The sequence below is a fragment of the Phyllostomus discolor genome, chromosome 6 (genome assembly GCF_004126475.2).
Source record: "Phyllostomus discolor isolate MPI-MPIP mPhyDis1 chromosome 6, mPhyDis1.pri.v3, whole genome shotgun sequence".
NCBI lineage: Eukaryota > Metazoa > Chordata > Mammalia > Chiroptera > Phyllostomidae > Phyllostomus > Phyllostomus discolor.
In genome coordinates this window covers 77,781,909-77,802,486 of record NC_040908.2, presented here as the reverse complement: position 1 = coordinate 77,802,486, position 20,578 = coordinate 77,781,909, and the positions used below count along the sequence as shown (strand labels likewise).

The following is a 20,578-nucleotide window of genomic DNA, read 5'->3' as shown; positions in this document are numbered from 1 at the left end:
CCAAGCCCACCAGCTGCCCTTCTTCTGATTAAAAGGTAGGGTCTGTCTTAGAAGGAGTAAAAGCAGGAACAATAACAACAATTTCTTGCACTTGGCAGTTTTATATCATTTAGCATTTCACACATGATCATCATAGCACTGAAATGCAGATAGAACAGGTAGATAACACATGGGGAACCTGAGGTTCAAGGTCAAGGAAGTACAGCTAGTAGGTGGCAAAACTGGAGCTTCTCCCAGATTTTTGGACTCCTGGCATAGTGTCCTTTCTAATAGTTGTGGTTCCTAATTGTTGACACTTGGTTTCTTGCGTAGCTGGTTAACAATGCAGATGTCAGGGTTCTAACTCCAGACTGACTGAAGCTGGACCACTGGGGCCATAGCCTGGGAATCTGTATTTTAACAAGCTAATCAGGTAATGAGAGTGACCCATGCTTAGGAGTTGTTCCATTTCACTATCTTATGTCCTTATTGGGCATGTCACAGGCCTTTTTCATGTTGGGAGCATCCTGGCAGTTTCCAGAACACAGGGAATTTTCTTCCTTCCTCCTGGTCCCCAATGCCACAAAGCAATTATTCTGCGGGACTTAAATGTAGGTTCGTGGTCCACAGAGCTGAAATTGGCAAGCAGGCCCTGCCCATTCACACTTTCAGAAGCAGATTTGATTCCAGAAAGTAGAAGGTAATAGCCAGAATATCCTGTGCCCCCTACTTCCTGGAAAAGTGTGTAGATATAATCCAGACAGCTGTCTGACCACCCATGCCAATGTTCTTCTTGGCTTCACCTACATCCCTCTCTCTCTATGTGTTCTATCCAGCCCTTCTCTGGGGCAAACTTTGGCTCAACCGTAAGCACTGACTAGAGAGGAGACAGAACCCTTCAAGGGCCAGGCCTAAAGACTGTGAAACCAAGAATGGGATCATGGGATGTAGAATGAAAGCTCTATGAACACAGGTATTCTGGGCTGACTGCTGCCTCCTCCCTGAGAATCTGGAGGTGTTGGTGAAAAGGAACAGAAACAAAGAAAGATCTGGAATGCTTCAGAAAGCCAGCTTTCCTGGGGACACCTTGATAAAAATAAATTCTGGGGGCTTGGGAGGCAGTGACTCAGACTGAATCACCAACAGAAAATGACAAAACTATTAGGGAGAAGAAGGGAGGTAGGTAACAAGGTAAAATCCCTCTGGCAAAATGGATTGTCCCACTGACCCTGACTCTGTCAAACATGTGGGTGTATGTATGTGTGGGATCTCTCATGACTCCTCCACTTTTGACTGAGAAACATGAACATAGACCCCAATTTCCTCCCTGCCTAAGGCTCCTGGAGGTTGGGTGGGTAGGCATCTCTGTGACAGCAAGATACTTTACAAGAACCAGTCAGCTTCACAGCACTTACGTGGTCCAGTGGTACTCGGTGGCTGGGGGGTTAGCATCAGCTTTGCAGGTGAGTTTCACATCCATCCGCTGCAGGTACCAGTTCCCATCAAATCCCTCGATGGTCACCTTGGGCTCATCTGTGGGGCAAAGGGTGATGTCGAATAAGAATGTCAGAAGAGCAAGATTTGGGGGCAAGGGAATCTCAAGACAGCAAAGGGTTAAAATTGGAAGTGACATGGAAATGACCAGAAGAGGGGAAGAGAGAGGGATGGTGAAGATCATAGAAGCAGCAAGTGGAACAAGGAAGGAGAGAAAGGATGAGCAACAGAGATGATGGGGAAGAGAGGAGGGGAGGACAAAGCACCTCCAGAAAGGAAAAGGGAGGAAGAAGAAAAGGAGGGTAGAAGAAAGGATAGAGTGGGTAAGGCAAGAAATGGGGTGGGAGTATGACAGGAGATAAGAAGCAAAAGAGAAGGGAGGATAGGTAAGGGTGAGGCCATGGGGAGGGATAGTGGTGTCCAGCCCAGGAAGTCCACCCGCCCGCACCTGGCCCCTGCTCACATTGCACGTTGATGGTGATGCTTTCCCGGAATCGGTCCATGTGGTAGTTGACTATGCAGGCCAGGGACTGCTGGTGGGCTTCCCGGTTGGGCACCAGGCGGTAGCGGCTGATGACAGTCACGGTGCCATTGGGATTCCGGATCTCCTGGTACTCTGCCTCACCCTTCAACCGTGTTTCCCAGGACAACACACTGGGTGGCTTCCCATTGGCTGAGGTGCAGGTAGCCACCAGGACCTTATCATCATACCCCTTCTTGGCTCGAAGTACTGCCTGGGTACCCTCTATCCAGTTGGTGGGTTTGGCTGTGGGACACCAGAAAGAGCCATGGGACATCAGAGAGATTCATGGGACTGACTCTACTGCCTGTCAGTTGCCCTTTCTCATAGGAACTTTGTAATGTCTAACCTCCTGCTCTACTATTTGCATCCCCTTTTGGCAAGTGCAGGACTTCTTGGAGTCTTGTCACGACCAAGGCAAACAACTCAAGCAACTCTTTTCTTTACTATTATGTCTGATGCTTCAGCATGCCTCCAGACTACCCATGGATTGCTCCATAGTGGAGCTACAACCTGAATACTGATCCTCAGTTCTGCACACAGGTAAGGCCCTGAACCCAATCCCTAATGAACTGTGAGAGAGCCTGTCCAGAAGGGCTAGAGGTGCCATGCTGGATCTTTGGGAGCATGCCAACAGAAGAAGAATGTCTGAGGCCACTGAAACACACACCGAGGATGGCCAAATCCCCAGGTCACAGGCCTCTGCACAAGCGGGGAAGGAGGGGTTGGCCAGCTTACCCATCACAGTGAGATTAAGCTGGCTCTCTCGATTGCCAGCAGGGAAGGTGGCAAACTCGCAGATGTAGACACCCTCATCCTCCAGCTCCAGGCGGGAGAGGCGGATGGTGCCATCAATGAAGGAGGGCCGTAGGAACTCCACACGCTCACGGTAGGGAGGCAGCACAGAGACACCCATGGCTGGGTTGTAGATGGCCACGTTCTGCTTGGAGCCATTGGTGGCCTTCTGCCATGTGACTTGGGTAATCTTTACACCAGGCAGTGGGTTGGCAAAGCTACAGTGCAGCACCACATCTGTGCCGATGAAACCATACATGGAATCGTTCACCTGGACCACTTGGGTGTGGGCACCTGGTCAAGAGAGATGGCAGGAAGGGTTAGCAACGGACACAAGTTCCCACCTAAACTCCCTGGGCACTGGTCTTGTATTTTCTAGCAGTTCTTTTTATTCTGGTTATAAAAAGGATAATTGCTTGCCATAAAAACACTGAAAAATACTGAGAAGAAAATTACAACAACCCATGACCCCAACACTCAGAAATGTCACTGATAATCTTGTAGAAAGTATTCTTTTACTTTTATCTCTGTATCTACACAACTCTCTATTTAATTAATTATTTTTTACACAAAATCCAAACCATATTCTACATATTGTTCCATATATTGCATTTTACCTGGTGGTATACCATCAGTGTTGCTGCATGGCAATAAGTACGTGTCTACTTCGTTTTTAATGAGAAAGTGGAATGTGCTGCTTTTGAGCACAGCTCCAGCAGAGGAATCACCCAGCTATTTCCCTTTCCTGAGCTTTGTTCCCTCTTCTGACAAATGGGGCAGATAAATCCAGTGGTCTGTACCTCATAGGGTTGCTAGGAGAACCAAATGATATGATGGATGAGAAAGTGTATCAGGAGGCAGAAAACAGTGGGGAAGCACAAGGGCCCATAGTGGCTGTCACTGTGCCACTGTTGCTCTCTTCTCCCTCACAGCTAAGTCCCGTGTCATGGGGTGCACTGGTTTGGCCTCTCTTACCCAACCAGGAAGAAAGAAGTAGGCACTACACTGAGAAAATGCCAGGTTTCTGTGTTTTCCTCCCATCATCCTCTCATTTATCAGCACTTGACTCATATTAATGAGAAAGTCAGCCCCAGCCACCAAGGAGCACAGAGCCTAGAGATGGAGTACTTCCTGACTCTTACTCATGCAGTGCCCTAGAAGGCCCTTCCCATCCTCCACCCCTTCCTCTACTGGTGCGTAATCTACTCAGGCCACTTATTCTCGGAAGCTTCCCTGATCCTCCCAGCTGTATTAACCCAACCACCTCCATCATAGCCCTTTCTGCCTTGGAATTTAGATGTTAACACCTGACTCCTCCACCAGTTCAGTCTGGTCCAGAGCAGGGTCTGTGTCTTTTACATCTCTGTATCCTCAGTGCCCAGCACAGCACCTGGCACACAGTATGTGCTCAGTAGATATTTGTTTTAAAAAATATTTACATATCACAATGGAAGCAGTTAGAGCAGAGATTTGCAAGGAGGAGGGTATGATCAGTAGAATTGAATATATTCCCTATGGTCTTTCCACCAGTTGTTTTTATCACATCTAGAATGGCGTTTGTTTGACCCTTAACCCTATACTTGGCTTAGCCCCCTTCATTTGGGGGAGCCACCTCCTCTAATGGGTAGCTTCAGCTCTCTCTCGCCATTTGTACACGTCATGTCCTATCATCCTTACTTCATCCAGTCAATTTATGGCACAACTGAGTGCCATCAATAATATCAATGCCATTCCCTGTATGACCCAGAGGCAAAGGAATGGCGTGGCTCCCCAAGGGAGTCCAGGGTTCAAGAGTAGGAACCTGAAGCTCACCTGTGCCTCTGCATGGTGGAGACATGGGAGCAGGGCACCTCTGAGGTCTCCAAAGCTCATGGTCAGTGAAGCAGGCTGCCCCCCAGTCCACCCCTTAAGAGGGTACAGGCCAGCTCTCTCTAGATCACTGCAGTATGTCCTGTGCTTGACATACCATAGATACTCATGAAATGCCTGCTGAATAAACATCTCCTTGGTCCCTCCAAGCCAGGCCTTGACAATGCTCTAAAAGATTCCCTGATACTTCCCCTTCTCCATGCCTCCTCACATTTACACAGCTCTTCCAGGGCTTCTTGGGGTATCCATATTCCCACCCTACAGCTGTCCACTGGCTGTACTGTGGGGTCTCACATGTCCCTGAGCAGATGCACTGCAGGCTGGTGAAAGTGTGAGGGAGGAGAACCCACCAGGAAGTGAGGAGGGCTGGGTTCTAGCTGGTCTGTCTTGAGCTAATCAAGGGACCTTGGCCATGCACTTCCTCCTCTGAGCTCTATTTTCCTCCTCCATGATGAAGCAGTCTTAACTCCAATCTCAATGGCCCTAACTGTCTGATTCCCTGAACTGCAGTCCAGTTCAAATGTGGCCCCACCCCAGCTACAGTCTAACAGTGAGGTCAGTGGGACAGACAGCCTAGTATTCTAGCTGACTGGCCAGGTGACAAACAGCTAAGTCCTAGGCCCTCCTAGCAGAATAAGTGGGTTCTCCCTATACCCAGCCCTTAGCCTCCACCCACCAAGCTTGCCCAGCAGCTGATATAATGTGGGTATAATTGGGGAACTTTCACCACACAAAGCCAAGAACAGCAAAAGACAGTTGGGAGGGCTTTGGTCATGGATACAGATTGAGGGGTGTGTGAGAGCTGTGGGTACCAGGAGCCATATGGAGGTTGATGTCAGGGCATGGTGGGGCCTGCAGCGGGACATGGCCACCCAGTCTTCTGTGATACCATCTCCTCTCTTCTCCCTACAAGTGTGGGGACAGGCAGGGTCCAGTGCCTGGCACACAGGCTGACATTCATTTGTGGAACTTCAGCAGTAACCTCACCCTTCAGAGATGTGAATGCCAGGAGATGGCTGATAGCAGCCTGGCCATGGGGTAGGGAGGGCACTGCAATGGGCTCAGGCACCCCAGAGATCACGTGTCATCCATTAATGCTTCCCCACCCCCATGTATGCTTTAGAGGGAGGCTTCTCTCTGGTATAGCTCTCCCAGAAACAACCCTATGGTGGGGCAGTGAGGAAAGTGCCTGGTATGCCTACTCACTGCATATGAAATGGGTTCTCCTGGCCATTTGCCCCAGTGATGAGGGGTAGGGCACAGTGGGGTGGGAGGACCTCTAAGGAGCAGGCACTCATTTTGGTGTTGATCTCTGTACCCACAGCCACTGTTAGTTAGCAGGGCCTGGGGATGAGACCCTGGGGTTGGGCATAAGGAAGCTCCTGGAATATAGGCATTGGGATCACTAAGGGTGGGGACCAAGAGTTACAGAACTGCAGTTGAAGATTTCTGGCCAAGATGGAAGCATAGGTAGATACACTATGCCTCCTCACACAACCAAAATAAGGACAACAACAATTTAGAAACAAAATAACAACCAGAACTGACAAAAAAATTGAACTATATGGAAGTCCAACAACCAAGGAGTTAAAATAGACACATTTATCCAGACTGCTGGGAGGGGCAGAGTCGGGTGGCCGGATGGAGAGGGGTCACAGCAAAAAGAAAAAAAAATAGCGGTGGCACAAGGCAGCAGCTGACAAACCCTGGGAGTGCAGGATGGCAGCGGGCAGACCCTGGGTGCAATGTGGCAATGGGCAGACCCAGTGAGGTGGTGATTGTGAAGCAGGGCACGGCGTGCAAGGTGGCTGGCTGACTGGGCGGTCCCACATTCACACGCAGATAAACCAGGCGAAACTGGGGAGCGAGACAGACCTGGCAACCCAGGGTCCCAGCGTGGGGAAATAAAGCCTCAAAACACCAATTGAAAACACCTGTGGCAGTTGAGGAGCTAGGAAAGACTCCCAGCCTCATGGAAGAGTCCGTTGGACAGACCCACAGGATCCCAGAATGTACACAAGCCCACCCACATGGGAATCAGCAGCAGAGGGGCCCAGTTTGCTTGGGGTAAGTGGTGGAAGGGACTGAAATCTGAGGGACAGAGAAGCAAGCACCATTGTTCTCGCTCAGACCCCACCCCATACATACTGCATCGCAACACAGACACCGGGTTGCCCCACCCTGGTGAACACCTAAGGCTCTGCCCCTCAACATAACAGATATGACAAGACAAAAAAAAAAGGCTCAAACAGAAGAACAGATCAAAGCTCCATAGCAAATACAATTAAGTGACCAAGAGATAGCCAACTTATCAGATGCACAGTTCAAAGCACTGGTGATCAGGAAGCTCACAGAATTGGTTGAATGTGGTTGCAAATTACATGAAAAAAATGAAGGCTATGCTAAGTGAAATAAAGGAAAATGCACAGGGAACCAATAGTGATGGGAAGAAAACTGGGACTCAAATCAATGGAGTGGACCACAAGGAAGAAAGAAACAACCAAACAGAAAAGAAGGAAGAAACACAAATTCAAAAAAATGAGGAGAGGCTTAGGAACCTCCAGGACATCTTTAAATGTTCCAACATCTGAATTATAGGGGTACCAGAAGGGGAAGAGGAAGAGCAACAAGAGGAAAAGTTATTTGAACAGATAATAAAGGAGAACTTCCCCAATGTGGTAAAGGAAATAGACTTCCAGGAAGTCCAGGAAGCTCAGAGAGTCCCAAAGAAGTTGGACCCAACGAGGAACACACCAAGGCACATCATAATTACATTACCCAAGGTAAAAATGAAGGAGAGAATCCTAGAAGCAGCAAGAGATAAGGAGACAGTTACCTACAAAGGAGTTCCCATCAGACTGTCAACTGATTTCTCAAAAGAGACCTTGCAGGCCAGAAGGGGCTGGAAAGAAGTATTTCAAGTCATGAAAGGCAAGGACCTACATCCAAGATTGCTCTATCCAGCAAAGCTTTCATTTAGAATGGAAGGGCAGATAAAGTGCTTCTCAGATAAGGTCGAGTTAAAGGAGTTCATCATCACCAAGCCCTTATTATATAAAATGTTAAAGGCACTTATCTAAGAAAAAGAAGATAAAAAAGATATATAGTCCCCCAGCAACCACACATTGATGTTTCTCTCTCTCTCTCTTTCTCCCTCCCTTCCCTCCTTAAAAAATAAATAAGTAAAATCTTTAAAAAAAAATAAAAGGATTTCCATCAAAATGTTAAAAAAAAGATATATAGTAAAATGACAGGAAACTCACAATTATTAACAACCACACCTAAAACAAAAACAAAAACAAACTAAGCAAATAACTAGAACAGGAACAGAACCACAGAAATGGAGATCATGTGGAGGGTTATCAACAGGGGAGTGGGAGGAGGAGGAAGGGGGAAAAGGTACAGAGAATAAGTAGCATAGATGGTAGGTAGAAAATAGACAGGGGGAAGGCAAGAATAGTATGGGAAATGTAGAAGCTAAAGGACTTATGACACATGGACATGAACTAAACGGGGGAATGTGGGTGGGAGAGGGCGTGCAGGGTTGAGGGAAATGACGGGGAAAAAAGGGACAACTGTAATAACATAATCAATAAAATATATTAAAAAAGAAAAAAAAAAGAGTTACGAAACTGGGAGAGGCTGAGAAGACTGACAAGGTCTGCAGACCCTCCCTTACTCACTCCTCCACTCTCCAAGCTTAGGAACCCAGAACCCAAGCTTCTGGCTTGGAGCTTCCTGTCTTGGTCTAATGATGTAGGGTCAGAGAGAATGTCCCTTGTTTTTTACATTGGGAAGATTGGGAGGCTTTTAGAGAGGGAAGCAGACCCCTGGTGATTATGTCAAGCATGGTTAGAATGCTAGTCATTGAGGGAACAGGGCTCACCACTGATAAGGGAGAGAAAGGGTTGATGGGGGCAGGAATCCAGAAGCAGAGCCCTCCACTATGCAGAAAGATGTGGACAGTAAGCCTCATCTGGAAGCCTGGGAGAAGGGGTGGAAATTGAAGGAGGTCCCCTGGCGACTGACTAATGATGATCATCATTGTTACCACCATTATAGCCCCTCTCCGTGGTGGTCCATGGTCCAAGCCTCTCTACCAGCCATTCTGGCTCTGATAACCAGAAAACTGATGCCAAAGCTCCCCCTACTTTCTGAAGGGCTATTCAGTCACTATTCCTTTCAGGCAGTATGGTGGGGTTGTGAAGAACCAAATAATGTGGCTTTGCAATTCTACCTCTGCCACTTGTGAGCTGTGAAACCTTGGGCAAATTGACTTAACCTTTTTGTGCCTCAATTTGCACTAAGGTCACATATCTGTAAAATGGAGATTATAACAACACATACCCCATAAAAATGTCGTAAGGAGTAAATGACTGAGTACATGTGAAACTTAGAGAAGCAGCACTTAGCAAAAATTTAATGCTCAAGGGTAGTTCCTGTCATCATCACCATCATGATCATCACAATCATTTTTCCTCTATGAAGCAGTACAGTAGGCTTCTTTTCCTCGAACTTCATTCAACAAATATTTATTGAGTACCTACCTAGTATTAGGCACTATATTGGGTGTTCCTAGGACCTCTCTTCATGGAAGCCCTTCCTGACTCTCATTCCTTCCTACTTAGCTGACATCTATATTTATACCCCAACCACATATAACATGAATCTGTACCCTGTCACTTTTTGTTTCTTGGCACGTGTGTCTCGTGTTTCCTGTTGTGTTACCCTCTGTCTCCCGACAGATTGCAAGCCCTCGGGGAGGGAAGGAGCCAGCTTGGTTTTGGGTTGAGAAGATCATGTCAAGCTGACACTGGTGGGTCCAGACAGTGGCAAGGACCCTGCTGACTCTCCCCAAGCAGTCAGGGCTGGTCCACAGAGGGTGCCATGTCTCCTTGACCACAGGCTCCCTCTTACATGAGGAGAAGAGGCTGTCCCAGATGTGAGAATGGGACAGCTAAAATGCAGCCTGTTGGAGCTCAGTGGACCACACAATCCATCATTTTAGAGACCAGTGTCCAGAGGGGTTGGGTCACTTGCTTAGAGATACACAATGGTAGCACCCAGCCCAGTGTTCTTCCCACCCTGCCATAAAAACAGATTCAGCTTCTCAATCTAACATCCCAGGACCTCATTCTGGGTGGTATCCCTCCTGAAATGTAATTTCAGTGCCTCCATCATTCCTTTGAAGAAAAGGCACAGATACTAGTTACAATACTGCAGGCAGTGCCTGTGGGCCAGGGATACAGTTCCAGCTAAATTCCAATAATTGGGTATCAGGTGGTGGGCCAGAAATAGGGATTTTTGAGAGCTCAGGTTGGGGGAATACCTGCAAGAGGCTGCTATATTCACAACAGGAAGGAGCCAGAGAGGTGGGCAGCGGAGGGTGGAAAGATCCATGGGAACCTGTGCCTTCAGCAGAGGAGTTCTTACATTCTGGGGATACCAAAGAATGAGTCTTTTCATTTCCTGACCTTTGTTATTCTCCTTAACCATCCTATCAGCTCCAGAATCTGGGACTCAGACCCTAGGGCCCTGTGTGCAGTGCCTCAGTTTCCCCACTAGAACACAGGTAGGGCAATTTGAGCTGCTTTCATGGCTTCCCAGAAGTGCTGAGCCAACAGGGCAGGCATTGGGCTGGCCCCCTGAGACATCATGGACCTGCAAAAGCCTGAGCTCAGCAATAAAACACAAAGGCTCCTCAGTTGTGGCCAACAAACCTGCTCCCCAGGGCCCTGCCTGCCTGCCCTGCCCACCGTGGAACTAATCCCAGTCTGGGGCCATTGGGTTCCCACGCAGTGGGGTGCAGCTCATAGTGTGTGTGGGGGGTTACACTCTGTTTCCCATAGTCACTTTGAGTGGGTTCCTGCCCTTTGAAACCTCAGACCCCTCTTCCTGGCCAACCAGGCTGAGATAGGGCCTGCGTGGGTGGGTGGAATGGAGGGCACTCAGGGATTTCTGGCATGGACTACTTCTTCTTCTGCCCCTCACTCCTTTCCTGAGACTCTGCCTGGGTGCCCTCAGTTGGGTGGGCAGCAGGGGCAGGCCTGGCCTGGAGAAAAGTGAAAGTGCATGGAGGGCAGGACACTGGACTCCCCAACAAGGACCTCTCTGAAACCAAAATCCTTTGGCATGGCATCCATCTCCAGGGCTTTCCAAGGATGCAACATTCCTGACAACCCCTCACCTCCCACCCCTGTAAACTGGCGGAAGGGAAGAGGATACCAAGTAAGAAACCAGCTAAGTGGTAAGTGCAAATGACTCACCCACTGGGGGGCCCTCCAGCTGAAAACACAGTGATCTAAAGGTTCCTCCTCCCAGTGCAGCTTCTTCACAAATGTGAACTCCTAGAACTGGCCAGTGAGGAAAAGGGTGAGACCAGGAGGGAATAACCTTTCTAGGGTCCCCTCCTCTGGGAAGGTTTTGCCAGTCAGTGTCATTGGAATCCAACCATTCTCCCAGCAAGACCCACATGAGCAGGGCTCTAACTAAAGTCCTTTGAATTTGTCCTCTCTCATCTCTACACCCTAGACATTCTCCTCATTACCAGGGAGCTCCCCAAGTGACCAGGCTACATCTCCAGCTTTCACTTTGCACCCAGGGTAGCATCCAAGGTGACCCAGGTCAGAGTGAAGAAACAGGCAACAACTGACCGAGTTCTTGCCCCGCAATGAGGCTGGGGCATGAGGGCCAAGTCTGGGCTGTGTGCCCCTGCCTTGTGCCACTGCTAGCCCAGCAGGACTGCTCCCCTTGGCTCCCACAGTTCAGGGCTTTGTCTGGTTTGGAGTGCACCCTGAGATCCTCTCTGGATGACTGCTAGATGATGACTCCAGGTGTCTTGGGGCCTTGAATCTCTTCCACTCCACCTTACCAGCAGAGGTGATAACATCCTACGAACCCAAAGTCAGGGACTAATTGCTACTGTCTAAACCCATGCACCTCTGCCCCTCACTTGGGGTCACAGAAACTGACAATGTTTTCATCTTGGCTGACACCCCCACCTCCAAATCCCCACATGGAGCTGGTTAATGATGGGCTATGGGACTGGCGCCTGGTGCCTTAGGCACATAAGCACAGTGTGTGGGAGAGGAAGGGGTGTGGCAGCCTGGGAAAAGTCCCAAGAAAGCTAGAGTGGGGAGTCCAGCATCTTCCAGACAGGCTGGGCCAGCCTTGCTCCCTGGCAACACAGAAGCCCCAGGGTGATGGTGGCAGTGGGGGCTGCTCTGGCAAGTCCCATCTCTCTCTGAAACCTGGCAGGACAGGCTGGGGGACAGGGATGAATAAGGGGGGCTGGGTTTTGCCTTTTCTCACTGAGGAGGAAGTGGCCAGGGACATCTGGACTGCTTTCCTACAGGTCTGTTTCATGCTGGCTACCCTATCACTGAAGCCCAGAACAAGGCTGATCCTAAGCAGCCCAACTCTACCTCACACTCCTTGAAGGGAGCCTCTTGGCTCTGCCTCTTCCCATGTCTAGCCTTCAGGTGTAGTGTACCTCTCTGGGCTGCTCATCCTGAGCCTGCCACCTTTCCTCTGTCAGGGTTGTGGGGAAGAAGGGTACCTACTGAACATAGAAAGAGGCGAGCTCTGGTCCCCACTGCTTGGTCATTTTCTTCTCTATGGCCTTAGGCATGGCAAATTTTTCCTCTTTGGCCTCAGTTCCCTTTTCTGTAAAATGAAAGTGTTAGACCCCATGACCCTGGGGGACTATACTTTGGATGTCACTGTCCAACTCTCTCTGCTCTGGCTCCGTACCTTCCCTGGATCAGCCTCTGGAAACTCTCTACCAAGTGGCTGCTCCACCTCTGTATACTGCCCAGCAACCTCAAGAAGACCTCCTAGATTAAGTGGAATGTCAGGAAAGTCCAGGCTGCACAATGGCATACCTGGGGTACACAGGGCTCTTCCACAGCCACACAATCACCAAGTGCAGATGATGTTTGCTCCTAAATGCTTTTGAATTCATTTTTGTTCTCCATCTCCACTGGCCCCAATCCAGACTTCTCTTAAGTCCCTTCCCAGCAACTCAGCCCCCTTCCCTCTAGTAGAGCCTTACTTCCTTATTTTCTCAACATTCCTGGGCTGGGATTCTACCCCAGTTAAGTCAGTCCCAGTCCCTTTCCTTTGACCCTTAGCACCCACCATCTCATTCCTCCTACACTGTCCCCTCCTCCCTATGCCCCTGGTGCAGGCCACAATCATCTCTTACCTAGTCTACTGTAGTATAACGCCAAATGTACATGGAGCCTGCATCCAGGTTCCCTGTTCTAACCCATTTTCTACTCTATAAAATAGAAATCATTCTCTATTTAAAATTCTTCCATGGCTTCCTATAGCCCTCAGGATCAAGTTCAAAGTCCTTTTGGGCTCTGGTACTCATCTGGGGTATCCCAGTCTCCAGCCACCTCCTCTCCTTGCTCTCTCCTGACACATGGGACAATGCCATAACTCTGTATGCTAAAAACACATCCCTGTCACCTGCCCCCAGTCTTCTTCAACTGTCTTGAATGATCTTAGCCTCATTTTTTTAATTGCCTGGAACTTTATCCTCCTCCCATGAGTTAGGTGTTCCTGCACCCTGAGGACCCCATACTTTTGTCACAGCATTTTTCCTACTGAGGGGAAAAGCCAGGACTTCAGCCCAGTGCCTGGCATGTAGTAAGCATACAGGGGCCCTATGGGGTTGGTGGAGAAGAATGTAAGCCAGTTGGGGTCCCAGGCCAGGGTTAACCATTTCTCAGGTCTGACTGCAGCTTCCTAGGAATTGCGTATTGGCCAAGAGCTGTGGCCTATGTAGGAGGACACAGCACAGGATGGGCAGGGAGGGGAGGATGACAGAGACAGAAGGTGAGGCCTTGCATCTGCATGGAAGGGAAGCAGGCCAGGGCCTGAATCTTGATTGAAACCAGGAAGCTATACCGCAAAAAGGTGTATGTTTGCCTGACTTCTTGCCTGCCCCACCCCACCACCGCCCATATGCTATGATCACACCCCACTTCTTGATTCTTTTCCTCGCTCCTCTGCCCCAGTTTCTAGCACCCAGCCCCACCTCCTTCCTCACTCCAGACCATAACATGAAAAATATTTTCACTCAAGCAAGTTGTAGCTCTGAGGCTCTCCTCTCAGTCTTAGCCCTGAGAAGTCTGCATGCTCCCCGGCTCTATACCTCTCCTAACACAGTTTGGGTTTCTTCTGGCCTAGCCATTTGAGTCCAAAAGACCTGGAATGACCTTGCTCTAAGGCCAGGGTTTGGATACGTCCCATCTCTGTAGCTAATGCCACCGCTCTCCACCCCAGCAGCAGCAGATGATACCTTCTTACATAGACACACACAGAAGCCTGGATTCGAGTCAGCAAAGGTGTGCTTTTAATGACACATTTTGGGGACTGTAGGAAGCACCCTCTTTAGAAGGCCTGTGTGATGGCGGGAGAGGCTGGGTGGGGGCTGCAAAGAAAGCAGAGGAATAGTTCCCCAGGCCTTCCCAGCGGGTTCTGTGCTGATGTTCACCACCTTTTTGGACATGGAGGTTTTCTGATCTATCTACCTCTTACCAGGAGGGGCCTGTTGAACCACCCCAGTGCCCAGCTCTGCCAGCTTCCTGTCCATTTCCAGGCAGCTGCCTGCATGACAGCAGGGGTGGGGAGGCTGGGCCTGTGCAGGAAAGGAAGGTGGTCAGGTGGGTATATGGTACCTGCTTCAGGAAAAGTTCATTCTAAGAGGAAAGGGTTGGGTGGAAAGCTAATATGGAAGGGGCTAAGAGGAATATGGTGGTGGTGAATAAAATAATTCATCCATGAGCAATGAATTTGATTCAGATAGACCAGGGCTTGTACCTGCTATTTACTAGCTGGGTAACTGAGCAAGCTTCAACACTCTCTCTGTGCTTCAGTTTTCTTACATACAATATGGGGCCAATTATAGTTAGTATGAGGATTAAATGAGATAATTCATATAAGCTCTTAGCATAGTGCTTGGCACATAGTTACGCTACACAAGTGGCTATATTATTATTATTATTATAGTCATGGGGAAAGAAGCTGCCTAGGAATCAGGTAAACTGGTCTCTATCCTGGCTCAATCAGTACTCTGTGATCTTGAGCAAGTCCCTGGTATGTTTCAAGGCCACTTTCCTCTACCTTGGCATTTTTGATATCTGGGCTGGATAATTATTATTTTTCAACAGATTTTATTATTTATTTTAGAGAGAATGGAAGGAGAAAGAGAGGGAGAGAAACATTGATGTGTGGTTGCCTTTCACATGCCCCCCACAGGGGACCTGGCCCACAACCCAGGCACGTGCCCTGACCGGGAATCAAACTGGCAACCCTTTGGTTTGCAGGCCTGTGCTCAACCCACTGAGCTATATAGGCTGGATAATCCTTGTTGGGCTGTCCTATGCATTCTTGTGGGATGTGTGGCAGCATCGCTGGCCTCTGTGTACTCCAGCCTAATAGTACCCTTCCTCAGTTGTGACAACCAAAAATATCTCATGACATTGTCCAATGTTCTCCAGGGGCACAAAAGTTTCTCCAGTTATGACCCTTGGCCTAGAGAAAGGCGATGAAGCTCAGACAGGGTGCTGGAGTACATAATGGATGTGGGGGGCAGACATGAGCAAGCTGGGTACAGGAGGGCAGTGGGAAGTGAGGGTGGGGTGCACTGTGAAGGGGAAGAGAGTTTAGAAGTGGGTTCAGGTCACAGGTGCAGGTCTTCCTGTCTGAAGTGTCTGCTCTGGGCTCTGTAGGAAGAGGGGCGGTGAGGTGTGTAAATGGAGAAGACAGGAGGACCTGGGGAGTTTGGACTGATTGCTATTTATGTGGGTTATGGAATGGCATACATGTCCTCAGAGAAAGCAGAGCATGGGGAAAGGGAAGTAGGGGAAGAGACACAGAAAGGGAGACATGAAGTGGAAATGTGGCTGGAATGCTTGGACAGGAAGGCAGGAGGCTGTGAAGATGAGGGTCTGTGTTTCTAAGACTAGAAATGAGGTCAGACAGCATCTTCCTTTGGCTGGTAAACTGCTATCATTTTGAAAGGATTTTTACCTCATTTGGTTCCTGGTTAAGTGAAAGCCACAACATGTGTTCTCTGCATTAGTGGAGTGTTTGTGCTTAATTAGTGGCAAATTCTTTCATATTAAAGTCATTAAGTTTTGCATTTGCTCTTCTCACCCCAGGCCTAGCTCTCCTTGATATCCTTTTAATGCTGGTGGCAGACTGCAGGTTCCAGCCTCACACACCAGCCCCTCCCTGTAGCATTCGAACACTAGGTCACCAGCCCTTGCTCCTGTCCCACCCTAGGCTGATATTTGTTGCTCCTAGCACCTCTGTCCAAGCGCTAGTCTCCTTTACCTGGGGGCTCCTCCTAGGCAAGGCCTGCTGGTCAGAATTCTTCCTGCCAGAAGGGACTCTAGGGCTGGACTGGGAGGAACTGTGCAGGCTTCAGGGTGGGCTGGGGCACTGCTGTGGATGAGACAATGAAGAGAAGGCAACTCTACAGCTCAGGGCACCATGTCCACATAGTTCAACAAAGTGACAGGCCCAAATGCTTGACTGCAGCACTGCTAGTGTGGTGTTGAGAGTCTCTGGAGGGGTACTGGGGTAGGGTGGCAGAGACTGCCTCTTAACCCCTCCTCCGGGAAGGCCTTGGTCTCACCAGTCCCAAGTGCTGAAATTCAGTGACCTCTGTGAAAATGCTTTAGGACCACAGCACAGTGGTTACTCTGGACTCTCGGACAGAGAAGTGGGGCCAGTGATTAGGGCCTAAGGTAATCTCCTCCCTTCTACCTGCTTCTGAAGCAGCTTAAGGAGAAGGTGCCTGCTGCAGGCACCAAAACCACTGTTTTGGTTCGGGAGAGGACTCACTGATTTGGACCCAGTAAGTGACACCATCGTCAAACTGCAGCCCAAGGTTGAGTTAGATGTATGATTCCCAGGCAGGGCTGGAAGGGCTGGGTCTTTCCTGAACCCCTCACTGAACATATGCATGATGTAAGTACTGAACCAGACTTGGCCGGAGGCAGTGCAATAAGGTGCTCTAAGGCCTGTAGAGGGGACCTCCTCTGGCTCTGGACTCATGAGGTACTGGGAAAGGGAGCAGTGATACACAGCCTTTCCTTGGTGAAGCCCCTCCTGAAATGTCTTAGTTGCCTCAACCTGGTCCCAGCATCCAGCAGTTCAGCCTTCCTTTCCATGGCTCCTGGTTTGGGGGTTGTTCCATCCCCCAAAAGCCTTCCTTGCAACCCTATGAGCTCTGCTCCTGGACTTCAGGTGGGAGGGTAGCAGTCTTTCTTTATGCACTCTAATGGGCAGCATTAAACCTCTTTAATGGGCAGGGTAGAGCAAGCAGACAAGAGGAAAAGGCAAGAAACAGGGAACTGGCAAAGGCTTGGGGTCACATTTTCTCTTTGATTGGCCTTCCTCAGCTGGTGTTAAGGAGGCTCCCAAAAGCCTCCTCTAAAGGGTCTCCAGTGGGGGGCTGGAAGTGGGCCAGGACAGGAGGTTTCCCAGGCTCCAGCAGAACAGGGCCTTGGGCCTGCTGGGGTGCAGAGGACAAGGCAAACCCTTAGTCCTCACTGTCCTTTGCCTGATGGGAGAACCCAACTCCCCACAAAGTAGAGCTGTTATGATGCCTCTGAAATTCAGGTTGATAATCCAGGTAGTATCAGAATGGGGCTTGGGGTGGAACTGGATTACAAGATGAAACAGAGGTGAGTGGAACTTAGGGAAAAGGGAAGGGAAAGTCTTTCAACGGTCCTTCCATCACATTCAGAACTCACCACCTTATACACCCCCACATCCAACCTGCTATGGTTTGGCTACCACCCCCACACATGAATTCTCTGCCCAGTTCAAGGCCTAAGTGAAAAATAAACACTTCCCTTCCAAATATAAGCAACAGGTGCTGGATCCCACAAACTCCTCAACCTTTCTGGACATACCCCAATGTTAACCCTGAAAAGCATCCTCCCCAACCACCAGTGTAAACCCCAATAATAACCCCAGCCCAGTCTCAGTGTCAGTACCAACCTCAACCACAAGATATAGATTATGACCCTAATCCTAGGGCTAATGTCTTCCTGGTTTTAACCACTAGGTTAAAGGTCCATGTGTGGCTATCATTTCAGCTCTAATCTCAATGCCAAGTCTGAACTCAGCTTCAGCTTGGTGGCACCCAGATGGAAGGCAGCCATGGCTCTCAATTTTCCTTCTACCTAACAGCCCTCCCCCTTGGGATGGTCAGAGGAGGTAGGGTCTTCAAAGAGGCCTCACACTGTGTTGCAGGGAGAGGCTGGCTGACCTTGAAGGCCACCCCTGTGGGGTGGGAGCTGCTTACTGGGGCAATAGGCTTCCCATGATCTCCTGCTCCCTCCCCATCCCACCCCATAGCAGGGCCTTGTGAACACATCTAGTCCCTGGGAAGCCCTCCTTGGGCTAGCTCTTTCCCCACCTGGCTGAACAGGGTATGAGAGGTCACAAGCATTCTAGTCTGTTTTGCTGCTAATTTCAGCTTCAGCGCTTACTAGTGGTAGAACCCAGAAACAAGTCCCACAACCTTTCTGAAACCCAGCCTTGTCATCTGTAAAATGAGCTGAGAGCAGACACCTCATTTGCTGGGGCGAGGAAGAGTGAGAATGTATCTTATATAGAGTGATCTTCACGGTTCTGGGGTCTCCTGGGATACCTCCTGCCTGGCCTTCCTGCCTGTGCTCCTAGCACCTAGCTGCCATCTTCCCTTCCTGCCTCCTCCCTTCTCCTCCTCTCCCTTTCTCGGCAGCACTGAGATCATCACCTTCTTGGCAAAATGCTGACATAAGCAAGTCCATGCCATTGTCACAGCCTGTTCTCTTTCTGCCCCACCAGCAGAAGCACGTGTGTTGAGAGGACCCAAGAGGTAGGAGATGAAAACCCTAAGCCCCAGTCACTTCCCCAGCCCTGCTCCCTCTCTCCGAGTTCCCCCTGTCACTGGCAGTGTCAGATTTTCCAATGTGGGGTCTTTCCCAACCTCCTCACACCTTCCTCCCCATCATCCCTCTGCCCAACATGAATCTATCAGGGGCCTCGCCCAGGCCTGCTTCCAGTTCAAACTTGCTGGGATTTCAGGAGTCACTGGGTAGGGGCCTGGCATGCCAGGACCTGCTTCTTGTTCTGCCTTGCAGAAACAGCAAGCACGTAGGCAGTAGGGAACAGTGCCCAGCTTCAGGGATGCAGCCCAATCTCTGGGGCCACCTGCTTCCCACCCTTTCATTCCATCCCTCTCAGTCCCATTCATGTGCCCTCCTTGCCCTGCCTACCACACTGCCCAGAGTGGCCTCGGAAAGCCCAGGAGTGGCCAGGAGCAGGGATATGTGTATGGGGGAAAGGGCGGGGAGAAGAGCTGACCTCCATATTCTTGTAAGTGTGGGAAATGTGTTATCTGCTTCTTTCAGCCACCCCAGGATTGGGCTGATTCCCTTAGCAGCAGAAGCAGGACCCTCACATGCCCCTCTCCCTTACTAAGAAAGAAAGGAAGGAAGAATGATGTTTCCTGCCAGCCCCTAAGGGATGACAAGAACTTACCTGTGCTAGGCCCAGGTCTGAATGTTTACATATATTAATTCAGTTAATCCTCACAACTCCAAAAGCTCCAGTACCATTACTGTCTCCATCTTGGAGATGAGGAAACAGAGAGGTCAAGCAACCTGCCTGAGGTCACACAGTATGTGAAGGTGACTGGACACAGGGCAGCCTGACTCCAGAGGCTATGGTCTTCACCACTACACCAGCTGGCCATGGCTTCCCTCTTCTCCTCCTGGGGAGATGAGTGGCTGGCACATACCTACCAGGCCCCAGAATTGTGGTGAGGGTGTACACCATACATGGAACCTTGCCTGTTGGTAGCCATGGTGATAGAGCTGGGAAGGATCCTTTGTAGGAGGGTAGACCAAACCCCACTCTGCCTCACATCCTGGCTCTGGGTGAGGCCGAGATCCCCATCCCACTCCTGAACTACAGGAACAGTTGGGCCCAGAGCAGTCCTGGGCCAAGGGGACATTACTGGGCACTCCGAACACATTTTCCCCTTGCTCCCTTGCCCTCCTGATCCAGGAATTAGGAAACTTGGTTTCCAGTCCAAACTGCCCTTCTGGCTGTGCATCTTCCCCATTTTGCCCCTGGGACTCCACTTGTAAAATGCTGGTGCTCACATCTTCCCCTCTGGGGCTATGGGGCCTGCTGGAAGGAACAGGTATGCCTAGATACTTATGGAAACTGCAAAGGGATAATGAGGGCTACCATTGATTAAGCACCTAGGTTGTATCAGTCATTTACACATATCTCAGTCTTCACAAGAATTCCATGAGGGGAATCCCATCAGCCTCAGGCCCAGAGAGGTGAGTGACTGCCAAACTCTGTCCTTTCCTAAGGCCCCAGAATGTGCGGTTCTATTATTCTTTTCCCTCTCATTTTTCATACTACCTCTCTTACCTGGTAAGCACCCAGCCCCTCCCCACCCATGGTGGGTTATTAGCTGCCCTGAAGCCCAGGAAGGGGGCAGCAGGGGTTAATGAAAAATCTGCAAAGACTTCACCCACCTTCCAGAATAAGACCTAGGGGTCTAGAGAGGGTACTTTGGGTGAACAGGGTGCTCTGACATACCTGCTCTGCCAGCAGGCTTCTCACCCAGGCTGCTGGGATAGCAGGTCACATTTAATGAGTGAGGGCCCCAGCTTTAATTGGGGCCCTTGGCTTTGCAGTGCTGTCTCCTTTCATTGTAAATGATGGGAACTGTGAGTTTTCTTTCCCTGGCTCCCGCTCATATTTTCACCCTGGCTAATGGCTCCTTGCTCAGAAAAGCTTCTACAAATGCTAATTGGGTTTAATTACTGGGGTAATTAATGATTCTATTGGAAAACTGAAATGTTGTGAGTGAATTTTATGTATAAA

The 20,578-nt window shown here is 49.7% G+C and overlaps 1 protein-coding gene across 1 annotated transcript in view; it reads right to left on the bottom strand.

Moving 5' to 3' along the window:
- Positions 1-20,578, bottom strand: part of NECTIN1 (nectin cell adhesion molecule 1) — a 66,494-nt gene that overhangs the window by 12,477 nt on the left and 33,439 nt on the right. The window contains exons 2-4 of the mRNA XM_036028398.1: positions 2,732-3,082; positions 1,937-2,239; positions 1,395-1,512 (exon numbers count right to left, since the gene is read on the bottom strand). Of these exons, the coding sequence (XP_035884291.1) occupies positions 1,395-1,512; positions 1,937-2,239; positions 2,732-3,082 (772 nt within the window). The remainder of the gene's footprint in view (positions 1-1,394; positions 1,513-1,936; positions 2,240-2,731; positions 3,083-20,578) is intronic.